Here is a 21,577-nt window from a genome sequence, read left to right as displayed (position 1 = left end):
ACACACTTATTAACAAATGGAAGCAGTCATACTAGAACATGTGAAATGCCTGTAAACACAAAAAGTACTCCTTAAGCAAGTCTAACAAACGTGTCACAATGGCCTAGGAGTGCGTGTTTTTTTTGGGACACAACATACATGTGTTTCATTCTCAAATAAATTTCTCGATTTTCTTCTAAGCGCAATAACACACTACACATTGTTATACGTCTTATTGACATTGCTGGCATGCTACGACGTATCAGTAAAAAAAATATCAATTTTTAAGCATTGCTATTCCAAAGCTCAACGCCTGGCGTCACAACCACCTCGATTAATGCTCAGTTTGCGCGAAAACGTGCGCAGCTTTTCAGTCGGGCGTTGGTTTAATGCTGTTTCGGTAAAACTGCTACTTTCTCAGCGCCCGGAAATGAAATTATATACCAATAGGTCAGAATGATTTGGCGCTTCCTGTAAGAAGTGTGTCTAAGAATGGAATATTACACGAATAAAAGTGTGGTTCCGTGCAAAGCGTATATGGCGCGTGGTATATTGTTTGGTTTGGTTTGGTTTATGAGGGTTTAACGTCAAAAAGCGACTCAGGGTACGAGGGACGCCGTAGGGAAGGGCTCCGGAAATTTCGACCACCTGGGGTTCTTTAACATGCAACCACATCGCACAGTACACGGCCCTCTTGCCAGAAGCACTGAGAAAACAGCTGGGGCCTTCTAGCTATTCTAGTTACCCCGTGTCTTTGAATTTTTACGTATCTGATAAATTCCTAACCAATATTCGGACATGTCTGTTCAGTACAGTATAATCGAACCTCGCTATAAATGTTTATAGCAAAATGTTATATAGCTCATTAACGTGTACAGCCAAGAAATACCTATTCCTCTTAAGAGCTCTCCTAAGATGCCATGTACCTAATCTCTCGTTCATAGGAAGTAAAGTTTTTCTGCTAACAGGTATGACGGATCCCAAGTCAACGCCACTGGCTTCTGCGTTCAGTCAACCGATTTTTAATGCTGTGCAGCAGTCCCGTACCCATTTCAAGCGGTAAATTTAAATTATTGCATATATCCGGCTCTGACAAGCATCTCAATCTTGAAGCGCTAACGCGCATAGAGAAATGCTCGATGCGGGCTACCTTGTAAAGTGACAAAAATTTTGACGCAGGTCCGCCGACCATCGCCTTTATTCGAGTAGGGGCTCGCTGAACGGTAGCCCGGGGCCCACAGATCGCTGCAGCTTTATATAGTTGTAAAGTCCATTACAGATCCCCTAATCGTCAACCTCTTCGAGGGACACTGTTCTTTTCAGGAACCGTGTGCATTAGGATTACGTTCTGGTGGCGTAGTCGCGTGGTGTGACCATTTGTCATTGCGCTTGGTATCAACATCCCGCTGCTCTCATAAAGCTATAGAGGGGACTGCGGAGAAAAATGAAAGCTAAAGAGGATATCTCTTCAGCTATAGATGGCGATGATCCAACATCAATATCTTTAAGCCTACGTTTGTTATTTTGTCATAACAATATACTTTTCTCATGGAGTGAAGCCAATAAGTCGGGTCAATATAACCAGCTTATTTGCGCTTACTAAGGATCAACTTAAAGCCCTTAACTGCGCCAAGTTTCGCCTTGGACGCCTTGAATACGGGGAAATTAGTCCGAATGGGTCTCTCCCAGTTCTATACCTCATTAGTCCTAAAAAACAGGTTTTTAAGCGCTGAAGGCTATGTCTGCCGCTGTTGAAACGGGCGCACGTTGGCATGGAAGACGCACATTCAATTGGCTTACACATATTCGACCACTTAGCAAAATGCCATAGATGTACAATGTGGACAAAATACCGCGCCGTTCCAATTTTGGGCAGTGTATTTGCGATAGGAGTTGAAGCTGATACAGGCCTCAGTAAACATGCGCACGCGCATCAGCGATTGCGTCGTGAGAAGTCATTTTAGAAGGTTTTGGACGGAGCATCTATTTTGGGCACACAACTGCGCTCCCAACACTGACAATAGCACAAATATGGCGCCAAACTAACTGACAGTTATGTTGTTCATCGCCTGGATGCTGGTAGAAAAGGCCGGCGGCAGGCCACAGCTCCGGCTATAGCAAAGAAAAGGATATAAAGAATAAATGCAAGGGATCCTTCGGTCATGTTATCAGGCGTTTATAATCTAGCCCAATAGTCAAAATATCTGCACATTCCGCGTGTTAAAGGCCGGCATCGCAATTGTGATGTATCGACCCAAAGAAAATACCAAGTCCGTTTTTTATTCTTAAGCTTAATGACATTCATTTAAACATGGCGGCCATATAATGAGTCACCTTCCAAGCATGCTGTCAGAATCTCTAGCGCTGCTTGTCTTACCGCTCGAAGCCGCGGAGTTCAGCGCCCGGCATGTATATTTTCACTCCTTCCCAAGCTACCACGGTTTTCATTTATTCATCAAGAATAATGTAGAAAGAGCGCAAGGTGTAATTTTTTCATGATGGTTCACATAATCTTAACAAGAGGTACAAAGCTGGCAAGCAGGAACGGTTCGCACATTCGATGTAATCCAAAATAATTTACGAGTGTCCTTTCTGACTCACCATTCACTTGCAGATAGTCAGGAGGCGAGTGCTCTGCAGAGAAACGACATTTTTATACGTGGTCATATATAGCACGAAAGTAAACTGTGCATCAAGCGGTGAAAAATACAGCTGTTATTAAAAAACCTGGCGGTAATATGATGACATTGCACTTATGTGTAAACGAATCGACGGCCCCATAAGCAGCCGTGAACAGAGAAACATCCGTGGTTCAGAAAACTTAGTCTGCACGAGAAATTTTTGCATCGGTTTTGTGAGCCCTGATTTTCACAATTTCCTAAAGATGTCATTGATGTCGGAAAACTGTACATTATCACACCGTGACCTCTCTCCATTTAGAAGCAATGCGTACTCATTGTAATGATTTAAGCATATACTGCATTATCGAATATTCGTAATAACGTGCTCAAGCGTTCCTCATAAGACATGAACCCTCCTCCTTAATCTACCTACTAAGTGACCGCTTCAGACGCCATGGATATTCGATGCCGAACGGACATACAAGCTTTGCAGCGGGGACCAGAATGCGAACAGCAGCGCAGAGCGTATGCATATCCAGCTCCATTTTGATATGGCATTTGCGAGTTCCAAATATATTGTCTGCTGATATCGAAGACAGTACGAAGACACGAAGAAACCAAGATTGGTGGTGGAAAGCAGAAACAAAATAGGTTCGGCGGCAAGACACTAAACTACGTGCCGCGGCAGCCTATTTAGCTAGGTAGTGTTGTCGAAGTAGGAGCAAGGGAGCATCATAGAGAAATGAAAATGTTAATTGGGGCAAGGCCAAGGGCCAACGAGTACCTTACTACAGACCTGAGAGAGAACCAATTTGGCTGCATTCTGTCATTGAGCTGTCAATAAATTTCGTGGTGCAAGAGATTAGCATGCTGGGATATATTTTTTTGCTCTTCTGCACGAATTTCAAACTCTGAATAAAATGACCCTCCTCTGCAGAATATTCTGATGGCACGAGGCTATCGCAGCAGCCGAACACATCTCGTGTTAAACAGCAACACACTCTTGTGCTGTGCATTCCACATGGTCTTCTTCATCCAATAATAGCACTATAAACATAATATTCAAGCTTTCAGCTTTGTGGCCGTAGAGAGAAAGAGCTGTGCTCTGCATGCGTTGGTGTTAACAATATTGTGGCAGATACACGCCACTAAAGCAATACGCGTTTGCGTTGACATCATTGCTGCAGAAACGCGGCACTGGAGTTTAGGCCGCCGGCGTAGATTGCGCAGATTGGTGTGGACGATGAAAAAATTATCTGCCAACACTGCCTCAGTGTTAGACTAAAGACCGCTAGCAGTGGGAGCTTCAAGAGTTTACATCGGTGTGCTCAGTAAACGTGGAGAAGACCAAATCCAAACAACCGCGGATGTTTCCTTTCCGGAAACATCCCTTTTTGTGCAAAAGGACCGCCATATACATAATGGGTTTTGCACTACTATTGCGATTTACAGCCACCTTCTTTATATCCAGTATATTTCCTCGTTTTAACAGTTAATAGATTTTGTAAACTTGTTCATCACAACACGACGAATCATTTTACACCATCCGAACCCCCTGCTACAAACTGGTTCTGCCGTAATGGCCGTCTGAAGGTCCTCGGAATGCACGGTTTGGGGGAGGAAACGTTGCGAATCCCACACGTATTTTCGGCTTCATCTCAATAAATAGTTTTATCTTCAGAAACATGGCAAATCATTTGAGACCACTTCGAGCATTCTGCGTGAAGCGAGAGGCCCCCAAAATTTATGCATATAGTTGTCGCGGGGGGGGGGGGGGGCACATAACGCACCTTCCACAAAGGGTTTTTTTATTGTGCAATGGAGCTAGTACAGAAATGTCCCAATATTGTCGGTTGGTATGTTATCGAAATTTATGCACTTTCATTTTAACGAGAACATCCGTCATTTCAGTGACTTCGTCACAGAAACCTTGATTCCTGTGAATGTCACATAGCTACATACATTCTCAACAAAATAACTACATAGAGGGTGGACTCCGGAATCAAAATTTCTGAGTGTCATTGGAAACCGCCAGATCGCATGCAAGCTAAGGAGAAACAGCACATTATGGGGAATCAGCGCCTTTTTAACAGCGAGTAACAGTATTACTCTGGGTGTGGGCGCAAGGACTTTTATAAGCGCATGTTGCAGGACGTCTCAAAAGAATACCGAAGAAGCAAACGAGAGATACATGTTTGACACTATGGCTTTCTACATGAGAGGCAAAACTCCTCCATGATAGAAACACGCCTCCTCTCTCTTGTAACAAAATTTCAGGCTAAGTATTGGTGTGCAGTTTGATGAAAGAGGTTCTGACTCCCGCTGGGACAATCACGTTCTTAACTCCATTTGTAACTTCTTATATATGTCTTGGCTCGCGCTGTACAGAGACGTACTATTGATTATAAAAACATGGTGTCTTCAATATGTGAATTCAACTATTTGCATTTTACATTTGTGAGGTAGTCCATTGAAAATCGTGCTGTCTGTTATCTACAAACACTAACGACTTCCCTCATGCACCCGATAACAGTGTGTGTGACAGTCTTCAGAGAAACGCATATGGTTTGAAGAGCGCGCGACAGGATCAGCTGCAAAAATGTTTGAAGACAAGGGTCGCGTTGTTCTCTGAGAAACAAACAGGGGACAATTGTTTCACAATGAAATTAGGTAGCATCAGGCCGAACCAGCTAAAGGCTGAAAAATGTTGTCAGGGCTTGCTCTCTGAAAGGTCAATTGCCAAAGAAACATCGCAAAAACTCGGTGAACTTTTCACACATTCGCTTGATTTCAGAACCAAAAGTGCAGCGTGCACCACAATTTGTGAAATAAGAACACATTTCAAATGTCCGCCCGCGGAAATATCGACAAATCTCCACCTCCCCATCTATTAGCTCCAGTACGGGGAATTATTTTGATACATAGCCAAGAAAGTTCAAAGGTAAGCGCACGGCGTTCATGAAAAGTTCACATTTTCGTAAACTTCAGGAGGGCAGCTCCAGTTACCATGTTTATTTTATTTATTTCAGATACTGTCAATCCCATTGGGATTTTTACAGGATGGGCACATAGTAAGAAGGTACAAAGCGAATACAAATGGAATGGTATATATTAAGAACGCTGTTGTTTGCAAGTAATTACATGACTATGGGAAAAAAAAACACAGATAGCAGAAAATAAAACACATAACGAAAGAGTATAATTCACAGAAAAGGGTGCGATTTTATACATTGTAAGTTGTATGTTCATACAGATGCTGTTATATGCAGTGATACGAGCGGTCTGTTGTACTTGTATAATTATTATTTATTTATCTATTTTAATTATCGCGCAAATGTTCTTCTACCAGAGTTACAAATTTCTGCAAAGATGTATTAGTAGTGATAGAGGGGTTCAAACTATTCCAATCTTTTATGGCAAGCGGAAAAAATGAATATCTGAAACAGTCGGTTCGGAATGCGTACTCTCTAAGGGTTAATGGGTGCTTATGCCGGGATGGTCTCGATTCATCTACAGATATATATAACGAAGTATCTATGTTTAACAAGTTATGAACTAATTGGAACAATAATTTTAGTCGTGCTAGTCTGGCGCGTTTCTGTAAAGTAAGAATACATGCTTGGTTTAGTAGTTGGGATGGTGAATCAATGGTCCTGTATTTGTTAAAGATAAATCTAATTGCCTTTCTCTGTACTCCTTCTAGTTTGTTAATGAGCTGTTGTGTGTAGGGAAACCAAATCGTGTTTCCATATTCGAGAACTGATCGTATAAATGTGTTATATGCTAACAGTTTGGTCTCCGGTGGCGCTTCTCGAAGCCGTCTTCTAAGGAAGGACAATCGTTTTAAAGCAGATGATACTATACTGTTAATATGTGATTCCCATCTTAGATCATGTGAAATGATTAATCCAAGGTATTTGTGTTCGTGAACTCGGGTGAGCGGTATGTTATTGATGCTGTACACATATTCGGACCTTTGTTTTTTACGGGTTACACATAAGAAGGCTGTTTTTTTAATGTTCAATTCCATTTGCCATTTGTGACACCATATTACCACTTCATGAAGGGCGCTGTTTAAATCATCGTGGTCATTTACAGTGTTAATTTCGTTGTAAAGTATGCAGTCATCGGCAAAAAGTTTAATTTTAACTTGTATGTTAGAGGGCAGATCATTAATGAAGATAAGAAATAAAAGTGGAGCAAGGACGCACCCTTGGGGTACTCCGGACGTAACGAGCGCAGTAGAAGAAATTTCATTGTTAACTACAACATACTGAGATCGGTTAGTTAAGTAGTGTGACATTCCTTGTGTGCTACGAGGTACATTCCTTGTGTGTGCATCGAGTTGGGGCTTAAGGCCGCCCCTCTTTTCCAGCTGCATACCTTTGCAGAAAGCAGGACGCCGGCACACGCGGAAACCGAGAGCCCCCGAGTACATACGGGGAACGAAAATTGTCGCTTGACGCACGGACCCCCTCCCCCCCCCCCCCCCTTTCGACGTGGGCTATCGCCGGGAAGGCACCCACAGCTTCCCTCCGTGCCTCGTGAACAAAAGCGCATTCCCAGGAGGGCCGTGACGGACACCGGTCATGGCGGACAGGCAAGACTCGCCAAGAATGTGGGAAGACAGGGGCGACCCTTAATCTGGTTTCCCGGAGCGACAGACGAACCCCTTCATGCTTATTAGCTGTGTCCCGCCGTCGGTAGCCCGGCAGCATCGTGGGCCCTTTCGCCCCCTCCTCTGTTGCTGACGGGCGACGCGGACCGATGGTGGGTGGCGGTATGCATGCATGGGGCAAGGATTAGCTCCGAAGGGAGAGCCTGTGGATACTCTCACTTGAGAGAGAGTTGTGGCGTTTTTGTTTATTTAGTTTGTGTTGTTAACAAGACTCTGGGTTCGAGGCTAAGCCCAACCCAAGGGGTTGTCCCCATCTCGCATGTTATTTTTGATTGGAGAATTGATGCTTTGGGCGGGCCACTGAAAATGACCGCCCTTAGTCCTTTGTTATTCAAGTGCTTAAAAGCGCATGTAAACGGATGCAGTCCAGTCTGAGCTGGGGCTCCATGCTTAGCATGTAAGGTGATGCTACTTAGGCACTAACCTGCCCGGTCGATGAGTAAAGTAGTGCAAAGTTTGTTCTTTTGTAAATTCAGTTCTGCTTTTTCCAGTTTAACTCTCTGTATATGTATGTTGTAAAATTATGCTCTGCTGTCATCATCTACAAGCTCGCCTCCTGTTCATCTTCCAAGCCGAACGACACTAGAGGAAGGGTTTGTGAACCATCCTCGAAGAAACGGACGACTATTGAAATTCTACTGCATACACGCTCAGGACGACATCGTTCGCCAAGAGGGCCTTCAGCGCCGAAGCCCGACGGCGTGCAGCTTCTGCCAGCAACCGCTCGAGCCCAACTCCGGAGCCACTCCATCGCCCCCATGAAGTCGTCGGCACGTAAGCTCGGACGCCCCAGCCTCTGATGTATAATCTTAATCATGTGTAATTATTGAATATACCTGTTTGTTTAAACTGAGCCATACGGTGTCTCTTTACCTCTCCGTCCCGTGTGGACCTGCGCATTATGGGGGTCATCACACTGGTGTCAGAAGTGGGGTCTCAAAAGCAAATGTCCTCTGAATGCTGCGACATTCATGACTTCAAAATTGTAATCAAAAGGGAATCACGGGACTGATTGTGGGACTTTTACCCCCATTTGAGAGGCTTGAGGCACCGGAGGGCTTGAAAAAAAAATGTCTTTATCTGAGGGAGCTCCCACTCCACATCCGTCGCTCGGAGCAAGCATGCTGGCATTAGGAAGCGTCATTCCGACGTTTACGGGAGATAAGACAGGGGTTCCAATCTGCGATTTCTTTTCCATGCTAGAAGAGATTGGGAAAATGGGGGGATGGTCCGATGCTCAAATGCTGGGAATGGCGAGGTGTAAGATGGCAGGAGCTGCTCATGATTTTGCATGGCGAGACGAAAAGGTAAAATCCACAAAATCATTTGCGGAATTTAAGAAGCTCGCGTTTGAGCATTTCGACACTGAACCACGTCACGTGCGGGTACAGAGGTTCCGTGACGCCGGACAGATGGTAGGGGAGGACGTGCGAACGTTTGCGTCGCGGCTTCAGCGCTTAGCGCGCGATACGTTAAGCAGGGAGGAGGAAGGAGACCAGCTAAAGAAAAAATACGCGGAGGATATACTTAAAGAGGAAATGACCGCTTCGTTCGTGGCTGGTCTGCAAGACCCCGTGCGCCGGTTCGTGCTCTCGCACAAGCCGAGCAATTTCGACCAAGCCGTGGAGGCCGCATTGGATGAGGATCGAAATGAGGCGTTAACGACAGCCGCAGCGAGAGTACGCGTCATAGAGAGAGCGGTGCTCAACCCTGAGGTTGCTCTCTTGACAGAGCGATTAGATCGCTTAGAACAGCTGCTATCTCAGCAGGTAGAACGCCAGGTTGAAGCGCGCGCTCAACAGCGCTCATTCGCTGGAAACCGGAGACCGCCACAAAGCTACAGGCGCGGTATGCGAGATTTTGAAGAAATCGTATGGTTCGCTTGCCAGGGTCGCGGACACATCGCCAGGTTCTGCCAAAACGTGCGCCGTGGGGAGCCACAAAGAGAAGCAGGCGAGACACACCCTAAGCAAGCCTACAGCGGGGCTCCAGATACCGAGACAAAAAACTAGTTAGTCCTCCCCAGCCTGAGGAGCGTGGGGAGGGAGCAGTGGATGATGAGGTGGTGGTAGTTTGTGTGGCCGACGAGGCATGCCCTGTTGTGCGTTGCAAGTTAAATGGTTGTTGCATGGAATTGTTGATAGATACGGGGTCAAAGGTGACATTGCTTAAGGAGAGCAGTTTTAACACGCTTCGAAGGAAGGGGGACCGCGAGGTGTTGGAAGCGTCTGGTGGTATGGCAACCAAATTTGTAGGCATAACGGGGGATCCTCTTGGCATAAGTGGACTCTACCGGTTACACTTCTCTCTCGGCGGAATTGCATTGGAGCACCCCTGCTACGTATGCCCGGACACGGTGTCTCTGCCAAACGGAGTGTCAGGTATATTAGGGCAGGATTTTTTGAGAAAAGGGAAGGTAGTAGTCTCATTCTCTGAGGAAGAGGTTAATGCGGGCGGATCAAAAGTTCCGTTTTTGAACAGGAGAGGGGCTGAGATTCGCATTACCGATATTGACACCCGTCAAACAGTGGGATCATTGGAGAAGGTATATTCGCGGGTTGCCGTCAGGCTGGTCGATGAGGCTGTCGTCCTTCCTTGGTCGGAGCACATTTTGTACGCGTTTGTGCCTTCAGATGTAGAGAGCGGCGCCGTGGGAGTGCTTGAGCCGGTCGACTCTCTCAGCAATAGCCTGAAGGCAGCCGCGTGCCTCGTGACAGTTAATGACGCCCACAGAGTGCCCCTACGGGTGGTTAACTGTAGCCAGCAGCCACTGAGCCTTCCCAAGAACAAAACATTGGCTTTCTTCACCTCTGCGATAGAGAAACGTGAGCCCACCGATACGGTACTCGCAACTGTAGAGCATGCTAGTCCTCCGGCTGCTCCAAAGGTGTCATTCGATCTTTCTCACGTAAATTCCAGGGAGAGGGAGGCTCTGGCTGGTTTGCTGAACGACTACTCGGAGGTATTCGCCGCGTCCAACCTGGATTTGGGCTGCTGTGGCGTTATAAAGCACAGGATAGAAACCGGCACTTCATCGCCCGTTTACCAGCGTGCGTACAGGATTCCTTACTCCTAACGTGGGGAGATGGAGCGGCAGGTGCAGGACCTGATTGATCGCGGCATTGTCGAACACTCAAAGTCACCCTGGGGAGCACCAGAACTATTGGTGGAAAAGCCAGATGGCTCGTATCGATTGGTAGTGGACTACCGCAAACTAAATGCCGTAACTCGCATCGATCCATACCCCATCCCCAATATACAGGAGACGCTTTCTCAGCTGGGCTCTGCCAGGTACTTCACGGTAGTGGACATGGCGGCGGGATTCTGGCAGATAGCAATGGATCCGGCTGATGCCGAGAAAACGGCATTCAACACGCCCTCAGGGCACTATGAATGGAAAAGAATGCCGATGGGTCTGGCCAACAGCCCTGCTGTCTGGCAGAGAACCGCTGATGTTATCCTGGCAGGTCTTCTGGGGAGGCTGTGCTTCGTGTATATGGATGACATTATCATATACAGTGACAGTTTTGAGAACCATTTGCGCGATATTGAGCAGGTTTTGGTGCGACTAAGAGGAGCGGGTCTCAAGCTGAAGCCCTCTAAGTGCCAATTCCTCAAAAACGAGGTGAAATACCTCGGGCACGTTGTTTCAGCTGACGGCGTGCGACCGGACCCTGAGAAACTAAGGTGTGTCTCGGATTTTCCATCCCCGACTAGCGTCCGCCAGGTCCGGCAGTTTCTCGGCCTGATCGGTTACTACCGAAGGCACATAGAGGAGTTCGCCAAGCTCGCGAAGCCGCTCACCGCCTTAACAGCCAAAAATGTCGCCTTTCGCTGGGACGAAAACGCGGAGAATGCTTTTGGGGCCCTGAAAAGGAAGCTAATGAGTGCACCGCTGTTGCGCCACCCGGATTTTAAGTTGCCCTTCGTTATGGCCACAGATGCGTCAAAGTTCGCAGTTGGTGCCGCGCTATCTCAGGTTATCGAGGGCAAAGAACATCCCGTTGCTTTTGCTAGCCGACAGCTGAGCCCCACAGAGCAAAAGTACGGAGCTACGGAAAGGGAGTGCCTCGCCGTTGTCTGGGCAGTAAAGCACTTCAGATGCTACCTTTACGGCCGCAAATTCAAGCTAGTCACAGACTGCCATCCTCTGAAATGGGTGATGAGTGTCAGGGACCCTAGCTCGCGACTCGCTAGATGGAATCTACACCTGCAGGAATACTGCTTTGAAGTTGAGCACAAGTCAGGAAAGACACATCTGAATGCTGATGCACTCAGCCGCACAGCTGCCGTGGCAGCTATATATGAGTTTGTCCCCGTAGTCGACCCCGCCGAATTACGCACAGAGCAGTGCAAAGATCCTGACCTGAAGCGAATAATCGAAAGCTTAGAGGGCGCACCGTCTCACCCCGAACAGCTAGGTTATTTCATTGACAAAGACGGCACCCTGTGTCGGCGCACGAGGCCAACCAGGAAAGGGAGACCAGAGAAAACCGCTTGGGAGAGAGTCGTCATACCTCGGTCGTGGACAGAAAGGGTTCTTCGCGCGTTTCACGATGCGCCATGCGCCGGTCATTTTGGCGTAGCGAAGACACGCAGGCGTGTGGAGCGTTTGTACTTTGGGAGTGGCATGCGACGGGATGTTAGAGACTACTGTGCGAAGTGTCATTCCTGTCTCGAAAGAAAAACACCCAAGGGACGAAGACCAGCTCCAATTCAGCCGTTCCCTGAGGTTTCGGCTCCCTTCGAGCGGACAGGTATGGACATAATGGGCCCATTGCCCACGACCACTTCCGGAAACAAGTACATTTTAGTATTTGTCGATCACCTTTCAAAATACGCGGAAGCGGTAGCACTCCCAGATCAGAAGGCAGACACGGTTGCAAGAGCATTTGTCGAACAGATCGTGCTCCGACATGGACCCCCGAGGCAACTCTTGACAGATCGGGGAACGAACTTCGTGTCGCAGCTAATGAGGAGAGTTTGCGAGCTGCTTAAGATCGCTAAGAAGCAGACAACACCGTACCATCCGGCTTGCAACGGCACGGTGGAGCGACTGAACCAAACCGTGGCCGGGTTCCTGTCGCATTTTGTTTCGCGCGACCAGCGGGACTGGGACTTGTGGCTCCCGTATGCAATGTTTGCCTACAATTCCGCAGCACACGAGAGCACGGGCGAATCGCCATTCTTTCTTCTCTACGGCCGAGACCCGGACCAGCCTAGTGAAGTGCCAGAGGGCCCCCGTCGTGTCCCATACGCTTCAGTGGACGACTATAAGGTGGAGCTAGAATCGCGCTTGCAAGTGGCGAGGGACATCGCAAAGGAGGCCTTAAAGAAAGCGACGAAGCGCAGGAAGGAGGTGCACGATCGCAGTGCTAGAGACGCGCCGTTTAATGTGGGGGACAGCGTGTACATTGAAAACTGCCAAAGGCAGATTGGGCTAGCTCGTAAGTTCCAGACGAAGTGGAGAGGACCGTGCGAGGTTGTCGAGAAGCTTTCTCCGGTAAACTTCAGAGTCCGAGACGTGAACCGGCGCTTGATAAGGATACACGCAAATCGCCTCAAGTCGGCACCGGTTCAGTATTCACGAAATGAGGAAAGGGAAAGCGCGGATTTTGATGGGGACAGAAGTGAAGCGGAGCGCGCAGATAGTTCGCAAGAAACGCCCTCTTCTGCATTTGTTCGGCAGGCGCCAGAGGTGACGGCCGGAATGCCACCGGATTTACTTCATGCATTGCTAGAAGAAGAAGCGCGCGAGGTTGCCGCGCAGATAACGCCAGGAGAGGCTCCTGCCACTAGCCCTCGCGAGTCCCAAAGCAGACAAAGGGTCACAGACTTACTTAGTATGACTCATGAAGGCCGATATCCGCTGCGAAATCGGAAAGCTAAGTCGGACTAATGGTGTAAACAGAGCGGAGTTGTGAACTGGTCAGAATTGTGTAATGCCGCAGCTCATAACATTGCTATATGCGTATGTGTTAAGTTATCGGAGTTAGTAGTTAAACCTTTCTGTCATTAAGCAACACCTTCACAGGAGAGCATGCGGAGCGCATGCAGAACCTGCCTTACTTCCTTTCGTTATCTATATTTTTGTCTGTGCCGTGATCGTGCTAGAAGTGGGAGCTCCTTTGTAACTGTGGTAAATTTATTTCGTCCAGTCTGGACTAGAAAGGAGAGGCTTGGGTGCTGAGTTTCATGTTTATCTGTAAAAGAAGATCAGTACTGCCGCTGGAGACGCCAGTTATGACAGCGGAGGCATATGGTGTTGTGCAGTGGTGTTGAGTGCAGCGAAAAGTGTTTTGTCGGACGCACTGTGCGAGGCGATTCAGAAAGACAAGGGGAGCTGCAGGGACTCAAATGTTCGGAGAACATTCTTCTGGAGGGTGAGCGAGTGTGACATTCCTTGTGTGCTACGAGGTACATTCCTTGTGTGTGCATCGAGTTGGGGCTTAAGGCCGCCCCTCTTTTCCAGCTGCATACCTTTGCAGAAAGCAGGACGCCGGCACACGCGGAAACCGAGAGCCCCCGAGTACATACGGGGAACGAAAATTGTCGCTTGACGCACGGCCCCCCCCTCCCCCCCCCCCCCCTTTCGACGTGGGCTATCGCCGGGAAGGCACCCACAGCTTCCCGCCGTGCCTCGTGAACAAAAGCGCATTCCCAGGAGGGCCGTGACGGACACCGGTCATGGCGGACAGGCAAGACTCGCCAAGAATGTGGGAAGACAGGGGCGACCGTTAATCTGGTTTCCCGGAGCGACAGACGAACCCCTTCATGCTTATTAGCTGTGTCCCGCCGTCGGTAGCCCGGCAGCATCGTGGGCCCTTTCGCCCCCTCCTCTGTTGCTGACGGGCGACGCGGACCGATGGTGGGTGGCGGTATGCATGCATGGGGCAAGGATTAGCTCCGAAGGGAGAGCCTGTGGATACTCTCACTTGAGAGAGAGTTGTGGCGTTTTTGTTTATTTAGTTTGTGTTGTTAACAAGACTCTGGGTTCGAGGCTAAGCCCAACCCAAGGGGTTGTCCCCGTCTCGCATGTTATTTTTGATTGGAGAATTGATGTTTTGGGCGGGCCACTGAAAATGACCGCCCTTAGTCCTTTGTTAATCAAGTGCTTAAAAGCGCATGTAAACGGATGCAGTCCAGTCTGAGCTGGGGCTCCATGCTTAGCATGTAAGGTGATGCTACTTAGGCACTAACCTGCCCGGTCGATGAGTAAAGTAGTGCCAAGTTTGTTCTTTTGTAAATTCAGTTCTGCTTTTTCCAGTTTAACTCTCTGTATATGTATGTTGTAAAATTATGCTCTGCTGTCATCATCTACAAGCTCGCCTCCTGTTCATCTTCCAAGCCGAACGACACTAGAGGAAGGGTTTGTGAACCATCCTCGAAGAAACGGACGACTATTGAAATTCTACTGCATACACGCTCAGGACGACATCGTTCGCCAAGAGGGCCTTCAGCGCCGAAGCCCGACGGCGTGCAGCTTCTGCCAGCAACCGCTCGAGCCCAACTCCGGAGCCACTCCATCGCCCCCATGAAGTCGTCGGCACGTAAGCTCGGACGCCCCAGCCTCTGATGTATAATCTTAATCATGTGTAATTATTGAATATACCTGTTTGTTAAAACTGAGCCATACGGTGTCTCTTTGCCTCTCCGTCCCGTGTGGACCTGCGCATTATGGGGGTCATCACAGTAGTCCTCGATCCAGTTGATAATAGGGCCGTTACCTAAAGTTGATCTAAGTTTGCTAATTAGTTTTTTATGGCTTACTCTGTCAAACGCCTTAGAGAAATCAAGTGCAATCAAGTCAACTTGCTTTTGGTTATCAATGCTCTGGAACAAATCATGTGTTAGTTGGAGTAATTCGGTGATAGTTGAAAGTCCCCTTGGAAATCCATGTTGAACAGGCGATAAAATGTTTTCCTGCTTAACATAACATAACTGCTTATCATAACCCAACAGATTTATCAAGAATATTGCTACAGCCAACCACATTATAAAACCTTTGAGCCAGTCTCAATGCATTACTAACGCTCTCCTAATCTACCCAAAGAGCAGTCAATTCAGCAGCATAGCCTGAAAGTTTTATTTTTTAGAATTCTAGAGTAAAATCTCATAAGTTAGAACTCGCAATTATTTTCGCTCAGAACGGTTTCAAGTATAGTGCAAACAAAAAAGGGGAAAGGGGGCATCCCTCCTCTACTGACGAGCGGATTGGTATATTTTCAGTTTAGTCGTTGGTAACGGTTTACCTCGTGGTTCATTCGTTATAAGGCATGCGAACACTTTTTAAAACAACGTCAACGCATGTGCGTTAAGATAGCGAGGAAAGGATGTCATGGGAAACATTATCCAATGCATTTTCCAGAGCTATCTTTACCATGGCCACTCACTGGCAATCAACATCGCAACATTACAGAACACTTCCGGCAACGTGGATAGTAGTAAGGATGCTCTTGCCTTTGATGCCGCAAGTTTGATGCTATAAAGCGTCTTTGGTTCAAGCATGTTAAAAGGAGTCCCAAGGAAACGCGTTGTGGTGTGTATGAGAGTAAGGTGTTTTGGGGATGTGCACTGACGCTATAATAAGTCAAATTCAACTTTATTTTCAGCATCCAACATCCACTGGACAGGAGTGATGTTGAGGGGGAGGGGTCAAGCAAAAAGCCTTAAAAAAGACTTCACAAGCCCCGCATCCCGTGCAGATGACAGCGACACAGTGCTGACATAAAATGGTGTATGCAAATTAAGAAAAAAAAAGAAAATGGAACAAAAAATTACTCACAGCGAGTACAGTTTCACTTCATGCACGAAAAAGAAACGGTATATGAAGACCAGGGTTTACACTACAAAAACTTAGGATAAATTCGGGCTCGTTTTTTTGCACACGATAATAAAGAAAAATGTGAAGGCAATAACAGTGCAAAGAAGAAAAAACCACAAGCAAAAAACAACAGGCGCGGAAAAATGTAGGTAACAGGTAAGTTCACTTATGCAATTTAGGAGGCTATATGCTCAAGAAAAAGCAATAGTAATAAGCAATAATAATAAGAAATATGCTAAGATAATATAAAATAATAAGAAATGACAAAAAAGCAAGAATAATAAGAAGCAAAATAATAATGGAAATGCGTTGTGTCTACTTCAAAGGCGAAGCTTAGGCATCCTCCTAATTTTGCTGTCTTTGGACCAAATGATGAGCCGCTACGCTAGTTATACACGCAGGACTGAGTAAAAAATTTGTTGAATATATATATATATATATATATATATATATATATATATATATATATATATATATATATATATATATATATATATATATATATATATAGATGTCGAGCACGTCTTGCTTCCTTTGGAAATTAAGTCATACAGGAGAAATAATTAAGTCCAGCTTGCGCCATTTCTACCGCTTGAAGTTTTTTTCTAAATTTTTGCCTTCATTAGTGAACATACTCCCCAAACTTTCTGAGATTTTTTGAGAAACTGTCTTTATTAAGAGAATAAATATGCTATTATACAGATCAATACCCATGAAAAAAAGGTGGCTACTTGAGTTTTGTTCAGCTCGGAACGTCTGTAACATTTACGCCTCCCCAAATAGTTCATACTAGCTAAATGACTGTTTTCTTCTTTTTGATATAAACTTAAACCGTCATCAGTTTTTTGTGCTTATATAATAGACAGTTGAATTATAGGGTCACTTAAGCCACCTTAATAGAGGAATGTGGTAGCGGTATGCTTTGTAAATGTTGCGTACATATGGAATTTGACGAAGACCATGACATTTTAATACCAGCGCGATATACAGGCAGTTAAGCACACTCGAGACGTTCGGCTGCTGCGATGGCGCCGTTATGTTACGCAGTGGCCCGCGAAACAGCAAATCCGCATGTTCTGAACCAGCAAGCGGCCATAAAGTGTATTATGTATTTATTACTTCATCCACCCACCTAGCACTCTGCCATTTCACGATAAAGGTTCCGTCTCTGGTAGCGATGTCGATACTGCTGCAACCTCCCAGCCCCTCCGGAGGTAATCGATTTTGAAATATAGCGCCAAAATATGGTTCCTTCTTTGAAGTCACCTCGATGAATCACTCAGTTTCACGACAGAAAACCACAGGGTTTGCCTTGACGACCACTTTAATGCTATCGCAATAAAATTGTATTCATTTTGTCTGCAGGAATTTTTGTTCTGGCTGCATGCACCTGTTCATTTGAATTATTTTGCTTATTTTATATTCCTGCTTGCCCAGGAAATCACGTCAAATTGCACCAAGTTTTCAAGTGCTCTGTTATCTTTATTGCATTTGCTTTGCACAAGAAGAACCGTGCTCTCCTGAAGTGAAATCTGTTTTTTGATTTTATATGGACTCACTTTGATCGTCCTAATTTTCAATAAACTTCTTTTGAGTATTACACGGCTTCATGTGCTACAGATCAGAGTGTGTCATTTCACAGGCCTTTAAGAACCACTACTTTGTGGAAGCAGTAGCTTATAAAGACATATTTTGGTTTTCTTTCGAGTAGTGGCAATGTCATTTGAAAAGTGAGGTTGGTTCGCTTTGTCTCTACTCACCGTCTGTGTCAGTGACGTTAAGCTCGAGGAGAGAAGCTGCAACAGTATATAACGTCTCATATTACTTTCAAACTGAATTTCATGAATATTCTCAAATCTTCTAAGCTTCTGGTAGTCCTTTTGCCTCTACAGCTAGTCCTGGAACCTCACAAGTATAGCTTAAGCAGCTTCACAAAGTTGTCTAAACAAGCACTTGACCAAGCATAGACCTGCTAAAGCAGTACGGCTGGAATAAAACTATCGCGCCTTCTACAACTTGCTAGATGCCCCTGTGAAGCTTTCTATATTGACACTGACCATTAAAAATTACGTACTCTCATACTTCTCATGCACATGTTTTTTGCAAAGAACCTTACTTCGGGGTGAGGTAAATATTATTAGATCACAAGACAAAACGAAATTAATAGGGGGGGGGGGGGGGTTGGCATAGACCTATTACCGCAGTGCGGCTGTAATAAAACTATCGTGCGTTCTATACCTTGCTAGATGCCCCTGTGAAGCATTCTATATTGACATCGACCATTAAAAATTACGTACTCTTCATACTTCTCATGCACATATTTTTTTATAGAGGACCTTACTTCGGGGTGAGGTAAATATTATTAGAACACAAGACAAACAAATTAATAGGGGGGGGGGGTGTTGAGTGGCTCAGGGTGCTTTGACGATCTTTCCACGAGAGAACTGTCGTCGTTTGAATCAGAATGGACGTTTCTAAGTCGACAAAAATATTTTGCTGCAAAAATATGAGAGGCCACTTTTTTCGAACTCGGCCGTCCTTTCAAAGAAACCCCTGTGGCTTCTTCAAGAATGAGAATGTATCTTTGAAGTAGAGAGAAGCCTTGGAGTCAGTTTGAATGAAGAACGTCGCAGAGGCATAGATCTGACACAGCTTTATTCTGATGTGATCTCTGATTCCGTGGACCGATTATATTTTTTTTTAGAGCGAGCAGGCGCGTGTGTGCTCCTCTACGCTGTAAGCGGAAGATGTTTTCGATAAAGGGCGCTTACAATTGCTCATAATATAGCGCCGAAGATTCACGCACCACCTGTTTTGGCTTTCACTACCAACATTTTCAGAAGTGCCCATGTTGAATAGAGGTTCTTCCCCTTAAGAAATGTGGTATGTTTTACTGATGCCATGAATCTGTCCAGATCTCTAGTTTGCTCCAATTTCTGCAGTGCTGGGTCATGTATGTAAATTTTATCATCATCGTATTATAAACATTCCATGCTTCCCGATCAGGTCATGCCAGGAGCAAAATCTTATAAGCATAACATTGTTGATTTTACGGACGTGTACTTAAAAAACGCCTCCAAGCGCCATTAGTAGGCCACAGAGACCGATATAGAAAGGTGTTCCTCGAGCTCGAAAAACGTGTTTGCGTGTTTATGATTTGTTTGAATGATCTTTAAGGAACCATTTCGAGGTTTTTTAATATATGTACTCGTGAGGTCAGTGCACGTTAAATAACCCCAGGTGGTCGAAATTGTCGGAGCCCTTCACTACGGCGTCTGAAATAGCCTGAGTCGCTTTGGTAGGTTAAACCCCCCTAAAGCATAAACCATATGTACTCGTGATCCCTAAAAACGTCTAAGCAACAAGCATCGATCTCCATTCATGCCTCTGACCCCGTATTAGGTAACGCTTAGAGTGTAGGTGTAACTTGTTTAGGTTATTAAGGGCGGAAGTTATAGTTTATACCAAGATGCTACTTAAAGCATGTATGGTCTTGAGCAGCATAAGAAGCTAGGAACTTGCACCTCATACAGGCGTTACCATAAATCATGTCATGAGCCGCTCCGGTGGCTTAGTGGGTATAGTGTTCGGCTGCTCACCCGAAAGACGGGGATTCGGTCCCGGCCACGGCGATAGCATTTCGATAGAGGCGAAATGCTAGAGGCTCGTGAACTGTGCGATATCAGCGCACATTAAACAAGCCCAGGTGGTCGAAATTTTCAGAGCCCTTCACAATGGCGCCCCTCATAGCCTGAGTCGCTGACACCCCTCAAAACAAACCAATCCAAATCATGTGATGAAAGCATAGCGCTAGCCGTTTTGCTTATGTCCGATGTTTAGGAAAGCCAAATACATTCCCTCATTATTCAGTCATTTGAAAAGCTTACACTAAGAAATACTGTTTTCTTCAATAACAACGTGATAAGGCGGCTGATACGAAGATTAATAACGAGTCCTGGAAAAAAATGCCCGGTTCTGGAGGCTTTGTTTCTACTTGACATCTGTTTAATTATCAGCTATTACACCTTGCTGAGCACTTCGTTTTCATTGCGCTCATTTTAATGATACTGTGTGCATAATGGCCTCTGGTATATAAAACAAGAATTTTGCTTCATCAGCTTTGGCAGGAGATACACAGAAAGAGAGACATACCGTCGGTCGTTTCCTCTTGACATGTTGTTAATCCTGCGTGAGAAACAAAATTGAACAACTGCACATTCAACAAATGAACATTCTCACGAAAAAAAAGTTGAATCTAGACGAACATAGCAAAGCGCACTACTATTGGAATGCCTCCGCAAGGTGTTGTTAGTATCATCAGCTGGTTTCAGTGCATCGTTTCGGTTCATTCTTGCACCAAGAGAATCTAGTCAGTCAGACTGTGCGGATGTACACTTAACTTATTGAAAAGAAATTTCTGCCTAGCCTTGGTGTGTTAGAACATCTCCATGATCATGCCATTCATCTGACATATCTGGATTGCTTTTACAACTTAATTCCTTCCGAAAGCCAAAGTCAAAACAATTTTGCAAATTTGTTGATTCGACGATTGTTGGATAGCAATTTTTAATTGTAAGGCTACTGTGGAGTAATGTAAGCTGCTGCTGTGGAAATATTGAAGAGAATGCTCTATTCTTTTAATGCGTACCGAAATCTTTCTTTTCAAGTTCATCCATCACTCGCATCGAACATTAAAGACTGCCGCAGAAAACCGATAGGGAACATATTTGACTATATCAAAAATGTTAATAGCCAAAAGCATAAGCCTGACAAGGAGAGATTTGCTGTTATATTTACTGCTTTAGTGGAATCTTACGAGATATGAAGAATTTACGATCACAAACACTTCGCCTTTAAAAATGCTCTTGTACACAACTTCTGGATATATCGGCTAGTTGTGCTCTCGAAGCTAAGGATAGTGAATCATAAATGTGTCCTCTGCGCTGCAGTGGGTAGATCAAGGTGTGTGCTGAGTTGAATTTATTGGATATTTGCCTCCGTGCATTTTTCTCTTACAATCATTTTCTTAAATTGATTTCTAGAGCCAGTTTCGGTTCACTCAATAGAAATGAGTGCCCAATCTGATTTGCAAGAGTTTCTAGTGCCCCAATTTCATGGATAATTTAAGGTGAAAAAACTACGCTCTTTAATGAAACCAGGCATTTCTCTACTAGGCAGCAAGACTTGGGAGAACACCATCGGGCACGGCACCTTCATCTATTACTAAAGCGTCCAAACATCTTTTAGGCTCACACTTTTAGGGTACTGCATTTGCAAAGCCATTTGGGCCCGCTTTGATTCCTTTAATACGATGTCACAAAGCGGAGTTCACTTTTATAATGTGGAGGCCTTAAATAATACCCCACCCTCAGCAGTAAAGAATGCAATTGGCGCTGCCGCCGCGAGTGCTGCCGTTCCTGCATTTAAGTGAGTTTAACTTTCGGAAGATTTCATATTTCAACTACCCCTTCCAGC

General features: G+C 45.6%; 1 protein-coding gene across 4 annotated transcripts in view; it reads right to left on the bottom strand.

Annotated features, from left to right (window-relative positions):
• LOC144101577 (uncharacterized) overlaps positions 1-21,577 on the bottom strand; it is a 76,848-nt gene that overhangs the window by 54,751 nt on the left and 520 nt on the right. For 3 of the 4 annotated variants that reach the window (XM_077634727.1, XM_077634729.1, XM_077634730.1), the window contains exons 2-3: positions 20,255-20,287; positions 2,581-2,613 (exon numbers count right to left, since the gene is read on the bottom strand). In XM_077634727.1, the coding sequence (XP_077490853.1) occupies positions 2,581-2,613; positions 20,255-20,287 (66 nt within the window). The remainder of the gene's footprint in view (positions 1-2,580; positions 2,614-20,254; positions 20,288-21,577) is intronic. The other variant, XM_077634728.1, reaches the window with a different exon arrangement.

This window comes from Amblyomma americanum, chromosome 8, assembly GCF_052857255.1.
Source record: "Amblyomma americanum isolate KBUSLIRL-KWMA chromosome 8, ASM5285725v1, whole genome shotgun sequence".
Classification (NCBI taxonomy): Eukaryota; Metazoa; Arthropoda; class Arachnida; order Ixodida; family Ixodidae; genus Amblyomma; species Amblyomma americanum.
Note: the sequence above shows the minus strand (reverse complement) of the source record. Positions and strands in the feature narration are given on the sequence as shown.